The sequence below is a fragment of the Alligator mississippiensis genome, chromosome 1, assembly GCF_030867095.1.
Source record: "Alligator mississippiensis isolate rAllMis1 chromosome 1, rAllMis1, whole genome shotgun sequence".
NCBI lineage: Eukaryota > Metazoa > Chordata > Crocodylia > Alligatoridae > Alligator > Alligator mississippiensis.
In genome coordinates, this window is record NC_081824.1 from 183938179 (window position 1) to 183952826 (window position 14648).

Consider the following 14648-nt stretch of genomic DNA (forward strand, 5'->3'; position numbering starts at 1 on the left):
GGTTAACTGATGGTATTAGCTAGGTGCCTTCCCCCCCCATTACCTCCATTAGCTCAAAAAATAGCCCCGGCTCAATCACAATGACGACCTCGTGTTCCAAAGCATTCTTGCCAGGGATAGAGCCAAGGAAAGAGTCTCTTATGGCACATGCGCCCTCCACTGCTTCTTCAAGGCCAGGTTTCTTCCACACTGAACTTGTGTTGATCCAGCCAGTACGAAAGACGCTCTCTGACTCTTGAAACAAAAATATACTTGAATGCATTTGAGCTATGGGGTCTCCTCTCTTTCTATTCTTCTGCATGGGGAGCAAGTTTTAACAGCAAGGTTTAAAAAGAATGCAGACATATATGTGACAATTGCTCCAGCAAAAGTGGTCCATGCAAAGTGCTTGGGTAAAGGAGCTGCACGTGCCTTACCTGTACCCATCCTGTAGGGGAAGTGTTGGAAAACCTCCTCTGCCAGATGAGGGAGGATTGGCGCAATAGACCGCACTACTGCATCAAGAACCTCTGCTAAGACAGTCTGACAGGAACGGCGTTTAAGGCTCTTCTCCTCTTCACAGTAGAGCCTGCAGTTCAGAGGCAGTCCAAGGTTATGGGCAAGTCACCCTGACAAGATTTCAGCTAGCTAAACTGTCATTCTAAACAGGAGGCCAGACTTCCAAAAAAGCTGAACCTGTTAGGCCTAAGGCACTCCTGAAAAAGCTATTTGTCTCAACTAGTTCAAATATAATGACTGACATTCTCTTCAACAGAGAAATCTTTACAGAAAACAAATGCAAGATTGGTTTCTTTTTCTTCAATAAAAGTAATTCAGTTAGTACAGGTTGACCATATGTTACACACAGAAAAGTAGACAGGGAAATGCTTTACTTGTTAGACAGAGGTCTTCTAATAAGTAAAGCATATTCCTATCTATTAGTCTGAAAGCATTACACAAAATAAAACGTGATGGTGTGATTCAAAAGGAACTGTTCTCGAGTTGTCTTCTAAGCATCTACTCATTTCTTTTTTCATTTAACATACTAGCTTTTAACCACCATGAGGAGTGAACCAAGCATCCATGTCACTGAGAGCAGCTATGCAATTCTGTCCGAATCGGGTCTCCTGTAGAGCAGAAAGCCTGCGACTGAAATAGGTTTTCAGTTTGTTTGTTTTTTTGCCGCATCGCATTGGTAGCTTATATTTATCTTGTGATCAATCAAGACCCCCAAGTCCCTTTTGGTCGTGGTGCTAGCGAGCGTAGCACTGCCAAGCCTGTAAAGTATATTGAGGGCTCTTCCTACCGAGGTGCAGCACCTTACACTTCTGTACACTGAAGGCTACCTTGAGAGCGTGTCCAAGTCGGCCTGTATCCCCAGCCTATTTTGTGGTGCGACAGCCCTCTCCCATAATTTGGTATCATTCATGAACTTTGCCAGTTCGCATCTGACTCCCGAATCCAGATAAGTAATGAAGCTGCTAAAGAGTACCAGCCCAAGTACCGAGCCCTGAGGGACTCCACTGGTCACCCTGCACCATGTCGATTTGCTTCTGTCAACTAGTACTTTTTGGATCTGACCCTGTAGCCAGTTACCTAGCCATTGGACCATAAGATGATCAGGGCCACAGTTTGCCAGCTTAACCATGAGGATATTATGGGGAGCTGGGTCAAAGCCTTTTTTGAAATCCAGATATATGACATCCATATCGTCTCCCTGGCCCAGGTCATGTGTTACCTGGTCATAGAAGGAGATGAGGGTGGTCAGGCAAGACCTGTCCGTCACAAAGCCATGTTGGCTTGCATTCAGATGCTTGCCTTCCACTAGACTGGTGTTGATGGATTCCTTGACAATTTTTTCTAGGGATGGCTGTTAGACTGATTGGTCTGTAATTCCCCGGATCATCCCTCCTCCCTTTCTTGAAGACAGGGACCACGTTGGCTCTTTTCCAGTATTTCAGGACCTCTCTGCCAATGGGGGTGCAATGATGTTTGCCAGCTCTTTCAAGATTCTTGGATGCATTCTGCCTGGGCCCATAGATTTGTGAACATCCAGTTTCTCAAGGTGTTCCCCCTCACCTGATCTGCATCAATTTTGGGCCTGTCACCCCCTCTCAGGATGGTTTGTGTCCTTTCTGACAGTGTGATCCCCTTGGGAGGGTGAAAAACCTATGCGAAAAAGCCATTTAGGAGACCGGCCCTTTCTTGGGCGTCAGATGTCAGTCACCCCATTAGATCTCGCAGGGGACCAATGCTATCTTTGTTCTTTTTTTGACTTCCCACATATCTGAAGGACTTTTTGTTGTCTTCGATTCCTGTAGCTAGCCTGAGTTTGGTTTGTGACTTGGCTTTTCTTTGTTCCTCTCTACAAGTGTGGGTGAGTGCTGAGTAGTCCTCTTTGGTGATGCTTCCTGTTTTCCAACTGGTGTAGGCTTCTCTTTTGAGTTTAATGAGGTCCAACAGCTACTTGTTCAGCCAAGGGGCCTTTGTTGCCTGTTCACTGCATTTCTTGCAGGATGGAATGGCTTTCCCCTGTGCTTCAAAGACTGTCTCAGAGATGACCATTCTTCACGTACTCCTTTTTCTAGGGGGTGTGGCCTCCAATTGTCTGACTGACCAATTTTCTGAGTTTGCAAAATTCAGCCTTCCCAAAGTTAAGGACTTCTGTTTTACAGAGGGGTCTGCCTGCTCTTCAGTGAGTTAAGAAGGTGACCAATTCATGGTAGCTGTCACAAAGCTTCTTGATCCTCACATTGCTTACCAGGTCCTTCCCTTTGGCCTGGACCAGATCAAGCAATGCCTCTCCCCTAGTCAGCCCATAGACCTCCTGCATTAGGTAGAGTCATCAATGCAAGTGAGAAAGTTACATGACCTGTCAGATTTGGCCACCCACTCATCCCAAGAGATCATCTCCCATGACGATCATACATCAAGAGCACGTGGCCTCAACTAGTTCCCTATAGAATTCCCAATTTAGTTTCTTCCTCTTGGTGGGAAGGTCTATAGTAGACACCTACAAATGTCACCCTCCCCACGTTCTCTCCGTATTTTAACCCAGAGGGTCTCAAGATGCCCTTCCAGGTTAGAAAACTCAATCTCTTAGTTTTGAAGAAAGATATTATCCCTTAAATGTACTGTCTATTATTCGGGGATGTTGGTTATAGCTGTGTTGGTCTAAGTACATAGGCAGACAAGATTCTTTGGGTAAATGTAAATCACATTTACCCAAAGAAACTTGTCTGCCTCTTGTATGTTACTCTGCAGTTACAACAGTTACAGCTTTAAGGAGGTCTTATGTGACCTGTTTTGAGTTCAACTTGCTTTGGTACAAAGAAAGATCACCCCCACCCAAGGAAATCTGTAGATTTCCTAGTCTTACATGTGTCTTATATTTGTGCTTTTTTTCTTTCCCTTTCCTTTTTTTTTTTTTTTTGAAGAAAAATCCTGTTAAGCCTGAATCTGTACCTACATGTTATCTTGGTAACAGAGAAATTTGGATCCCTCCTGTTTTTTTTGTGTTTTCCCCTTCAATTAGAAGGGTCTGTGCCAGGAGGGGTATATCAGGACCTACCATGACTTTTCCTTCAGAAAATAACTGAAGGACAGATCTTAAGTGCAATGCGACTGGTACTAGATGCTAAAGTCATTCTCTCGCTGGAGTCTTAAATTCATCTAAATTCAGCCCTGTACATACAATCTTTCATAATCTCCAGTCTCAAAATAGGTTACTTAAACATACATGACAAAAAACTTGCAGTAGTGAAAGCAAGGATTAATACCTACCGGTCTTTGATTATACTGAAGTAAAAGTTGGACAAGTCCCTAGTGTGGAAAGCTTGCAACAGCCGAATAACCCTGCTATAATCATATTCCTTGTAAGCTTCTGTGACCTTGGGAATGGAGCCAGGAAAGAGATGATAGCAGCACACCAAATACCAACATAGGGCATAAAAAATGCAAGTCACGATGAGTCTAGGAAGTCTTAAGGAAACAGGAGGGAGACAAGTGCTGAATGTGAGAGCCTGGATTCTTGTAGGGGAAAATTGCTAATTCATACAAATTAGACAGAGCACTTGTATTGATAGGAACACAGAAATAATGTAAGGCCACTGCTTAGAATTTTGACTTAAATTGGTTTTTTTTCTGTCTTTATGGGACAGTTAAGCAAAATTGAAGAGATCTTGCCCTCATACTAATGAATTTCAGTAAAAAGGGAAGAGAACACCAGAAAATAAACTATGCATGTGAACATGGAGAGTGCCACATGATAGCACAGCTCTAGCACTGGGCTCTCTTCTCACTGGAGCATCTGGAAGTTTTGAAAAAACAAGTCTAGGTCAAATTAGGCAAAATTCAGCACAAGCTCCCTGTGCCTGTGTTTTTCTTAAAAGCAAAAAACAAAACCAAAAAACTCCAAAACAAATCACGCCCTTTCAAAAAGCCATAGTTTGCTAGCAAGAGGGATAGCTGTATTTCACAGGTTGGAGCCTGGCTCCAGACACATATCCACCGACTCCAGTGGAAGTTGAGTACTAGGATCAAAGGGCAAATTTAACCTGTAGTTTTTCAAAATAAGCTATATTTTAAGTGGGGACAGATTAAAGACATTTCTCATCCATATACCTAAAAGATTGTTTCTGTGAACTATATACCGTACATATAGTACAGACAGAACCCAAGTGCAACCTAAAGCTTTCTTATCCTAAAAAAGTTGGCATTCATGATGGAAGCTACACAACTTGAAAATAAAAGGTGAAGCTACTATGTTCTTATCAAAGTGACAAGCAAGAGCTTACTCTTGCTGTATTATTAGAAGAGTCTGTTGTTTTACCATTTTTATTTTAAGATAATAAAATGCAGACATGCTCGAGTATATTCTCCTAAAACAGCATAGTGTATTTAGTGTTAGCTAACGGCTAAAAACATGATCTAGTAAATCACATTAGATTAACACAGTTCCCCCTCACCTTGTTGCTATAATCCTGCAGTAAGTGTAGCATGTACTGATCTATTACATACATCTCTGAAGCAGGCACGGAATCGGTTTCTGGACTGAAGCCAGCCACATTTCCCAGCAGGAAGCGTAATGTATTCCGAAGCTAGCAATTAAACCAGACAAGTTCAATTAAGCTACTTAACTATAAAACCAAACAAGAGACAACATACAAGAGATTTCTACTGTCACAATTTAAATCACTAAACTCAATGGTTTTTCTAATTGGATCACTCCAAATCATTGCAAAATTCAATGCAGAGCATGCACCACAAGGATTCTAATGCAAAAGAACAAATAAGTTATGTGCAAGCAAAATTCAAGACAGGCAAGATAGAGTTTTTATTTTCTCTAAATTATATTACTCTTTTACCAGGCTGTGAAGGGAAACAGTAATAATCATGTGTTCAGAAACAACCCAATTTTAAGCCAAAATAATAATAATACAAAAAAAAGATTAAAGCCATTTGTAATTGAGATGAGTGTCAAAGTCAACAGTCACCAATTTTGGAAGGATTCTATTCAGTCACTATAAAACTAAAAGTAAAGAAGCACCACGTTAAAGTAGTTGCTTTCACCTTGTTGATATCATCTCTTGCAGCATTTAGTACAGCTGGTCCAATCAGCACTTCAGTGAAGACGTTTGACTCTGCCACCCACCAACGAAGAACATCTGCACCATATGGAGGCTCCTTACTGTGGTCCTGTTTATGGACAGAGATGCAAAGCTTTTTTCAGTTTTGCTAATTTGCAAAGTAAAACCCATGCAAAAAGTCCTTGTGAGGTTGGATAGAGACTTCCTGCCTGGAAGAAAAGCATACACTTAAAAAAAAACCCCAACAAAACAAAAAACCCACACACACAACCAAAAAACGCAAACAGGTAAGTGAGGCATAATCATGTGGAAGAACAAAATAATAAAAAAGCGCCCCCCCCCACTATTTTTACAGCATCAACTTCAGCATAACTTCTGATTGTTCAAAGAAAGAAGAGGTTCCCAGGTCATTTAAAAGCCCAATCCATAGCCTCATGGGATGCTAGGTGCACAGGATGCTGTGATGGCTCTTTACCAAAGACACATATTTGAACTTTTATTTCTGCTCGGCTTTTGTTTAGAAAGTCCTTTCAGCTGTGCAGTAAAGAGCCACTTGCAAGTCAGTGGTAATGCACTAGATCTTCAACAGAATTAGATATATTGAGTTTTATTATTTCCAAATTGTTTGAACAGAAGCTTTCCAAAGATCTATTATAGCTGCTTGTGGTATGAGAGGAAAATACAGTATACAACTAGCTACAACACGATGGAACTGTAAAAATTTCATGAGACACTATGTGCATGGACTTACTTGTCCTCCATTGATTACTACATCAGGGTCAACCACATTGCCAATAGATTTAGACATCTTTTCTCCTTTTTCACCCAGGGTGAATCCATGAATCATCAGAGTCCTTATAAAAAGAATAAATAAATAAATAAATACACACACACACACACACACACCCTGAGGTGACTTTTAAACAACACATTTGCAATCTTGTTGTTCCACAATGTGAACTCTAACCAAGATCTCATTAATACAAAAGAAATCCTGTTGTTACCAAGAGTAGAAATACCAGTGTTGCCACCTCTCATGATCTTTGGCATTCTCTTAAAGTCTGCGCTTCAGGAATGTGAAAAACTTAGCTCTTTCTATTTTATTTAGACACACACACACACACAAATAAAAGGGGTGCGTGTGTGTGTTTATAAAAATATCTATATATAGCTATATAGATCTAGATAGATAGGTAAGATATTTCTCTCTCTAGATATCATATCATAAATTGCACATTTCCCACTGTAACCCAACTTTCCCAATTACGGTAGCTACTTACACTTAGCTGGCTTGAAAACCAGGAGAGAGCGAGCGGTGGGTTTTATTTATGCATTTATTTTAAATGAAAGTTTAGATTATACAACCAGTTTTACTGTTTGGGAACAACCTCACACCTGTTAAATTGATCAAGACATTGAAGTTCAAAATCCCACCTCCCTTTCACTGAGCTTGACTGTTCAGTTCTGTAGGAGCTACTCTAAGGAAGTTGCCAAGGTTCATTTTTAAGTCACTGTTCAGGGCAGTGTCAGGGTGGGCAATGGCAGAGATAAATGGTGACAGCAATACACATAATGGGGCATTACCTGAGTAACAGAAAATAAAAGGCATCAGAGCATGAAAGAAAGCATCCATTCAAACTCAGGATGGGGGAAAGTATGCAGGAAAGAAACCCGTTGTAGTGTATCCCATTAAGCAAATTTTATTGCACAAAGCTCGTGAAGGCTATCTAAAGATTCAGCAAAGGTCGTTGTGGGAAGAGGGTTTGTTCCTATGTTCTCCTGTTCAAATACCAGATCTGCAAACCATGCACTTACTTATAAGGTGCTTTTTTTCTTGTTGCCACACTAGTCAAGACAGAGGACTGAAACCAGCCTCCCAATTGGTCTTTTCCTTCCAAGTACAAGTCTGCTTGTTGATCTGCATCTTAAAAGAAAATAAAGTGTCAGATTTTTTAAGTGTCATTTTATATTAGATTCTTGGAAAACAAGAGTCACATTTGGAAATACTGTTACTCACTGCTGTAGGCAGACTGGAAAATGGTTAGAGAACATGGTGCTTTTACTGTTTGTACCAAGATCTGATTTATTTCTTACCATAAATAATACAGAAGACTACATGGAAAACATGTTACTATCCCAATTACTCAAGCACAATAGCTAACAATAGGAAAAAAAAAAGTATATGGTCATTAAACCTGGTATTCGTTATACGCAAAGAATCTATACATAATGGAAGCAGCTCGTCTTTCTACTGAAATAAGCACTGCTAAAATACGAAAAATTCAAAATAATGTAATATTGCTTATTTCGCTCTCAATGCATTTTATAGAAAGACTGAAAAACTCTTTAATCAGTAATATAACTGTAAGCTTCACTGTAAGCTCATGCATTATCAACAAGAATTCTGCAATGAGCTGTGAGTTCATCAGAAGGGAACAACTCAGAAGAAGGATCTGGCTGTATCAGTACAGGAGTGGCCAACCTGCAGCACATGTGCCACAAATGGTATGGGCAGCCTCTGTGCGAGAGAGGCAGCAAATCAGGGAGGGAACAGGCAGCAGAGGAGCAGAGAGGGCAGAAAGCAGAGCAAGATGTGTGGCAGGAAGCACAAGGCAGGGAGTAGCATAGTAGATTGGGCAGGGGAAAAGGATCAAAGTGTCACACAGCTTAGTTTGTGGCACTCCTGCCAAGAAGATTGGCCTCTACTGTATTAGTTGAGGCCATTAGGCCTCTCCAATTTATTTCCAGTAGAGAGATGTAAATGTTAATGCAATGCATTAATAACAGATTTTACACAGCTCTGGCAAGACCTCATCTAGGATACTCTGCACCTAATTTGGTCACCCACGTTCAAGAAAGTCAAGCCCAAACAACTGGAAGAAGCAGAGAAAAAGGGCACCAAGATGAACAGGGGATAAAAAGCCTATATCTGACAAGAGGGGAAAACAGCACTGAAGGAAAAGACCTATTTAACTAATGAACAAAGGATGGTACATGTTGGCCATGAATAAATTAAAGCTGGAAAATAGAAGGTTTTTAACGATCGGAAGAGTGAACGGCTAGAGCAGCCTCTCATTTGGAGAGGTGGGTTCAGAATAAGCAAAACAAAATAAAATGGTAACTACTTTCAATCAGCAAATGAAAGGGACTTATAACTTGGCTGACTGATTGCAAAGTAGTAAAGCAGATGAACAAGAAATCCTTTCCAGTTCTATTGTTCCCCAAGTCTTAAAAAAAAAAAAAAAGTTTCCAGTATCAGCATGCAAAAAATTAGTTTCACAGCATAGTACACCAGTGCTGAATCAACAATAAAAGCCAAGAGTCTCTTAAATTTCAACTACTCAAAAGTAGGATGGTGAAACTGGTGGTTATCCATAGTACAATATACTTTGTGACAAAAAACTTTCCCTGGTATTCACAGAAAAACTTTCAGTTCCAGATAATAGTTCCTTTTATCTCTCTTGGATTGCCTGAGATAGCTTCTTTCTTTGGTGTTGACACACTCCATTTATTTGTTTAACTTAATGGAAGTTTCGATATTTAGATCCATCCTGTAATAAAAGAAGTTCAACATTACAAAGGTCAAGGCTATTCAGCCACTGCTAGTAAAAAATGTGTGGGTGAAGGTTGTGCTTCCATCAGTTTATTCTTTCAAGAAAATCCACAAAGATCTAGTTTTAGACAGTGCAATAAAATTATTATTTTTTCCAGATTGCAAAATACCTGCAAATGCAAGATAACCACACCATAAAAAAGAGCTTTAATGCAAAAAACAGCAATAAATTTGGCATTGGCCACTAAATAAAAGTATCTCTGGTACTTCTCTCTAGCAAACTATCTTATTTTGAAAATGATGATTTTTGCAAGTTAGGGCAAAATTTTATTTTAAGGGCCTCAAATCCAGACAACTGAAAACCCTAAACAGACGACCACTGGCAATATTCAAGCTAAATTTATTAGTACTGGTCTTTCTGACAGGAAACTGCATGTCTGGGAGGATAGCATGGTACTTTACATTAACTGAATAAAACATTTTTTTTGTAGTTTACTGGCGAGGTCTCAAGCTTCGTTTTAATGAAAAAGCAGCCAAATATTGGTGACTGTCAATTTTAAGGAGTACAAAGTTCTCTTCAATTATATGGAAGAGCAGAATTACAGTTGACAAAATTTCAGGTTTCTCTGACAATAAGCTACAGAGCATAGGTCATTAAACAATTATCATGTATGATCCTTTTGGTTTAAATTTCAAGATTCTTTATCTTTGATCATACAGACTTTGACTTCCAGGATAAAAAACGTATGATACTTTAATGCCAAGAATAATTAGCTAAATTTTAATTTAAGCTTTCTGGTCAGCACAAAAGTTAAAAACACAGATAGACGTGCTGTAAAATAATCATATCCACTCAGTTAAACATTAGCAAGAGAGATAGGAGAAAGAATTATGGTGCTGAAAGTACATTTGTTGCAACAGAAAGAAGTTTCAGTATTATTACAATTTAGGGGACTGATTCAAAACCCAGAGTCGATTGGAACTGCTCCACTTACTCAGTGGGCTTTGAATCAGACTCCTATGCCATAGTAATATCAAAAAGACATTTACACACAAATGTAAGGTTAAATTTATGTAATCCTCACTGAACTCAAATTAAAACAAAATTATTCATTTAATCTGAAAGCAGGGGTGCAGCAATAAAGATTTTCTTAGATGATACCAATAGCTGATTATTACCCAACTGTATCAGCTGATGCCAATCCAGTAACTGATTTATTTTAAAATGAAAGGCTTAAAAATGGCTGCAGGGGCGCTTGAATTAAGCTTGCTGAATGAGCTTTAGATCAAGCGCTGCTGCCACCATTTTTAAGCATGGGGACACTTGTAAGTGTAGCAGAGCCAAGAGTGGCAAGGGCAAATGCAGGTTGCCAGCTGTGGGCTTGGGGATCTCTACCCTGCTGCCTTTGCCCCGGGAGTCCTGCGCTGGATGGAATGAAGAGCACACACCAACTGCTGAAGCTTCCTTAGCCTGACGAAGGGTTTTTGAACCCGAAAGCTTGCTTAATAACCATTTTCCAACCATTTGGGTTGGTCTAATAAAAGATATCAAATTCACCCAAGGAACCTTGTCTGCCTATGATCACATCCATTCTAGGTTAACATACTAGAGATGCAAAGTCCTCTTTCAATGCCTTACTCAATAACATCCTCACTGTCATGCAATTGCATTTTCACAGACCTACATTTTACATTCTGGCTTCTATTCTATCCAGGAGAGCACACAAACACCAGCACACAAAGCACACCAGCAAACTCTCCCTATGCCTGAATAAGCTTGTTTGTGCCCGGAAGCTTGCAAAGAACAATTTTTCCAACAATTTAGTTGGTTTAATAAAAGATATCACATCTACCCAAAGAAACTTGTCTGTCTATGTCCTTAGACCAGCACTGCTACAAGCAATAACCCTAAAGCATGGAAGATATTAAGTTTTGTTGTTTGAAATGGAAACTTCACAACACGAAGAAGAAGCCAAACTCAAGAGCCACATCCTCACTGCCATCCATTTACATTTTCACCACCCTGCAGTTTACATATTGGCTTCTATTCTACCCAGGGGAGCATACAAATACCAACAGACTCTCCCTGTGCCTGAAGAAGGGTGTTTGTGCCTGAAAGCCTGCAAAGAACAATTTTTCCAACTATTCAGTTGGTCTAATAAAAGATCTCACATGTACCCAAAGAACCTTGTCTGCTTATGTCCTTAAACCAACATGGCTACAACCAACAACCCTTACTCATTAACACAGATTGACACCCCTGCTTTACGTGCACATTAAAGATATGGCCTATGGAGCCCTGCCACCCAGCCCCTGCTTCTCCAAGTAGACCCACAGGCTGCGCATGGCAGGCGCAGGGCCGAGAACCCATACCACATCCATTCCAGGATCCAGGCTGCCCTGGGGCAGGCACTGCATGCAGCGTAGGTCCTGAAGTGGATGCTATGGGCGCTGGATCCAGTATACATGGGGGGGGGGGGGGGGTCTGGGGGCCTGATCTGGGGGGCAATGCAATTTCTTCATGCATGTACAGAAGCATCATATAGTAAGTTAAGACAGCAATAAGCCAAGGGTACGGACAAACGTGTGTTTGTAGCTGCTTCAGAAGAGGAGGGGGAGCTGCAGCATGGGTGTACAGACCAGCTGTCATGCTGTAACTAGTAGATCTGAATAAGCCTGCAGCAAGACTGAGTTTAAATCATCCCAATTTTGACCCCAGATAGGTTAGAACAGTTCTTCTAAACGTGTATTGCTACAGGCTCATGCTCTTCCTTCTTCAATCATTTCCAACTGATGATCCCCAAACTTACAGCTGAAGATCTTGTCGTTAATACATAAATGCACGAATTTAAAAATTGCACTGTTAAAATTTCATCTAAATTTCAGGGGTGTAGGTTGTAGCCGTGTTGGTCTACGGACATAGGCAGACAAGGTTCTTTGGGTGAATCTGAAACCTTTTACTAGACCAACTTAAGTAGCTGGAAAACAATTATTAAGCAAGCTTTTGGGTTCAAAAACCCTTTGTCAGGATAAGGAAGTTTCAGCAGTTGGTGTGTGCTCTTCCTGGATGGAATGAAAAGTAAAGAAGCCAGAGGCTGGGCTGGTATGCATACAAGATAGGTAATCAATGAAGATGTAGATTGAGGAGTCAGTGGGTGAGAGACAGGCTGGGGGGTGGGGTTGGGGCAGAAAAGGGAGATGAATCGTAGAGAGGTACCTGGGGAGTCAGATGTCAGGCAGGTTATAAAGTCTGTATTTAGCCTATGATTTTTAGTATCCAGGAGATTGATGAAAGGAGGTTAATAAAAGATAATCAGATCCACCCAAAGAACCTTGTCTATCTAAATTTCAGCACCTTCCAGTTTTTTTTACCATGATATGCCAGCTCTCCTTTGAACTGACAAGGCCTCCTGGACTTGCTGTATCAAACTTTATTAACACATTCCTATCCTGCGTCAGTCATCAATGAAAAATATTGAATACACTTGATACTTCCCCTTTCAACACTGCCTATCATGTCTCTTCTTTAATCAGCTCCCTGCCACCTCACAATTTAATAATCCATCTTATTTTCTTAAGTGGCACCATGTCAAATACTTTACTGACATCCTAAGAGATTACATTTACATTTCATTTGTCTAGAAGATTCATGAACTTCTATTTCAACTTCAACTAGAGATACCAGGCTAGTATGACATTTAAAAAAGTCCAGCATTTTACACGATTTTCTAGGTTTTCTTTTCCTTTACATTTTTTTCTAAAGTCTTCCATTCTATATTAGAACTGTGATTTTTTTAAACAAAGATTGTCTTGATATCATTTTGCCTTCCCCACATTTCCCTTAAAGCACCTCACCACTTTTGAAGTTGAAGCCAAGAGCTTAGTTTTCTATGTCCTCCTCATTCTCTTAATCATCTTCGTCCCCTTGGCAGCATCCTCCTCCTTGAAAACTGTGGCAAAGCATTTCTGGGCCATACCTAAATTATCATTCATCTTTACGCAATTTTAAAGAAGTGGCACTGCCCTGCTGTTCCTTGTTTCCTTTATATTTATATGGCCAAGACTATTTCTTTTATAATAAAAAGCACTGTAGACACTGTATCTGAAAGGTGGGATACCTTGTGGAACAGGAATTATTTAGTGCACCTTAAAAGGCTACAATAGAAAGTAAAACTGGATGAACCCAAGGAAGAAAAAGAAAATGAGGCCGCAACAACACAATGGGAATGGTACGTTTACTAAAATGTTACATTTTCGATAACTCAAGCCATTTGTAAGAAATATAAGGAACTGTCAAGAACTTAAGAATAGGAATGGATAGACTGATAGCAGTTTTTTCCTTCTGCGATAGAACTTGAACCAGTTTGTGTGTGGTTAATAATATATCATTTTAAGCTCTGATTTGGCGCAGCTCAGAAACACTACTTAAAATGTTAATTCTAGTAACTTTCAGGGGATTAAGAATGTGCTTAAACATTGAACCTGAAACACAGGCCTTAAATTGAAATATTCAGCCTGGAATTCAGTACTCAATTCTCACTGTGGAATCTGGACCCTAGAAAAATTTCAGCCTTGATTCTGTCGGCAGGGCTAAAACACTCACGTATGTTTTTAACATAACTGGGTGCAACTCCTAGACTGGATCCTGCTGGGTTCTCTGGCTTTCAAACACGTTTTCTAGGGGTGTGTTTCCCTGACCTGGCTACAGGATTTTCAGAGAAGGCAATATATTACTAAATATAAATAAATCCAAAACAAAAAACACCCCACTGCACATCTCCCTCTCTTCCTCGTGACAGAAAGACGCACACAATAGATAATAATTATATTACTAAATGCATTAGTGGAAGGTATCCAGATATTACAGTACTGGGCTTACTATAAAAACTGATATACACTAGAACAAACTGTACCAAAGGAAGCTTTCCACTGCACTCACATGCAGAGAATGCAAAACCCATATTCTTCATTGTCTCCACCTAAATAACTTTAGCATTCTATATATATGAGGGAGAGAGAGAGAGAGAGATCTTAAAACAAGCAAACACACACAAACAAAACAGCATGCTGTTTTCCAAATGATCCAATTGCTTTAAGCCATTTCCCAACATGAAACGGTTTCATTTATTTCAGCCAAGTAGGAGCACCTCTCTCAAATCTGGGATTTGATATCAAGCAGTATATCATTTTCTTCTTACATGGAACAACCCACAACTACATATTAAGAAAGTGTAAAAGTTGCAAAGTAAGTTTCTTAAAAGTTAGTAAATGCAAAGATTAAGGTTGCCCGTGTCACCTCAGCCCTTATCCTTTTCTATTTTATTGCATAACTGCACACTATTTTCCCTGTTCTCGGGATGAGTCAGGAGTGTATACCAAAGGAAGCTATTGTGTGCAGGACCTTTGACTTATTAACTGAAGAAGGTAGATGATGAATGTGGCAGTGATTGCAGGAAGAGGTCAGATAGTAAGGCAGCTGAATACTGTTCAGGAGCTGCTGTGTAATATGGAACAAGAAATTAAGCCTG

General features: G+C 40.0%; 1 protein-coding gene across 1 annotated transcript in view; it reads right to left on the minus strand.

Moving 5' to 3' along the window:
• The window catches only part of IARS2 (isoleucyl-tRNA synthetase 2, mitochondrial), a 61251-nt gene that overhangs the window by 1976 nt on the left and 44627 nt on the right, over window positions 1-14648 (minus strand). Inside the window, exons 15-21 of the mRNA XM_006272911.4 lie at window positions 7383-7491; window positions 6319-6421; window positions 5551-5676; window positions 4947-5078; window positions 3763-3869; window positions 417-568; window positions 44-234 (exon numbers count right to left, since the gene is read on the minus strand). Of these exons, the coding sequence (XP_006272973.2) occupies window positions 44-234; window positions 417-568; window positions 3763-3869; window positions 4947-5078; window positions 5551-5676; window positions 6319-6421; window positions 7383-7491 (920 nt within the window). The remainder of the gene's footprint in view (window positions 1-43; window positions 235-416; window positions 569-3762; window positions 3870-4946; window positions 5079-5550; window positions 5677-6318; window positions 6422-7382; window positions 7492-14648) is intronic.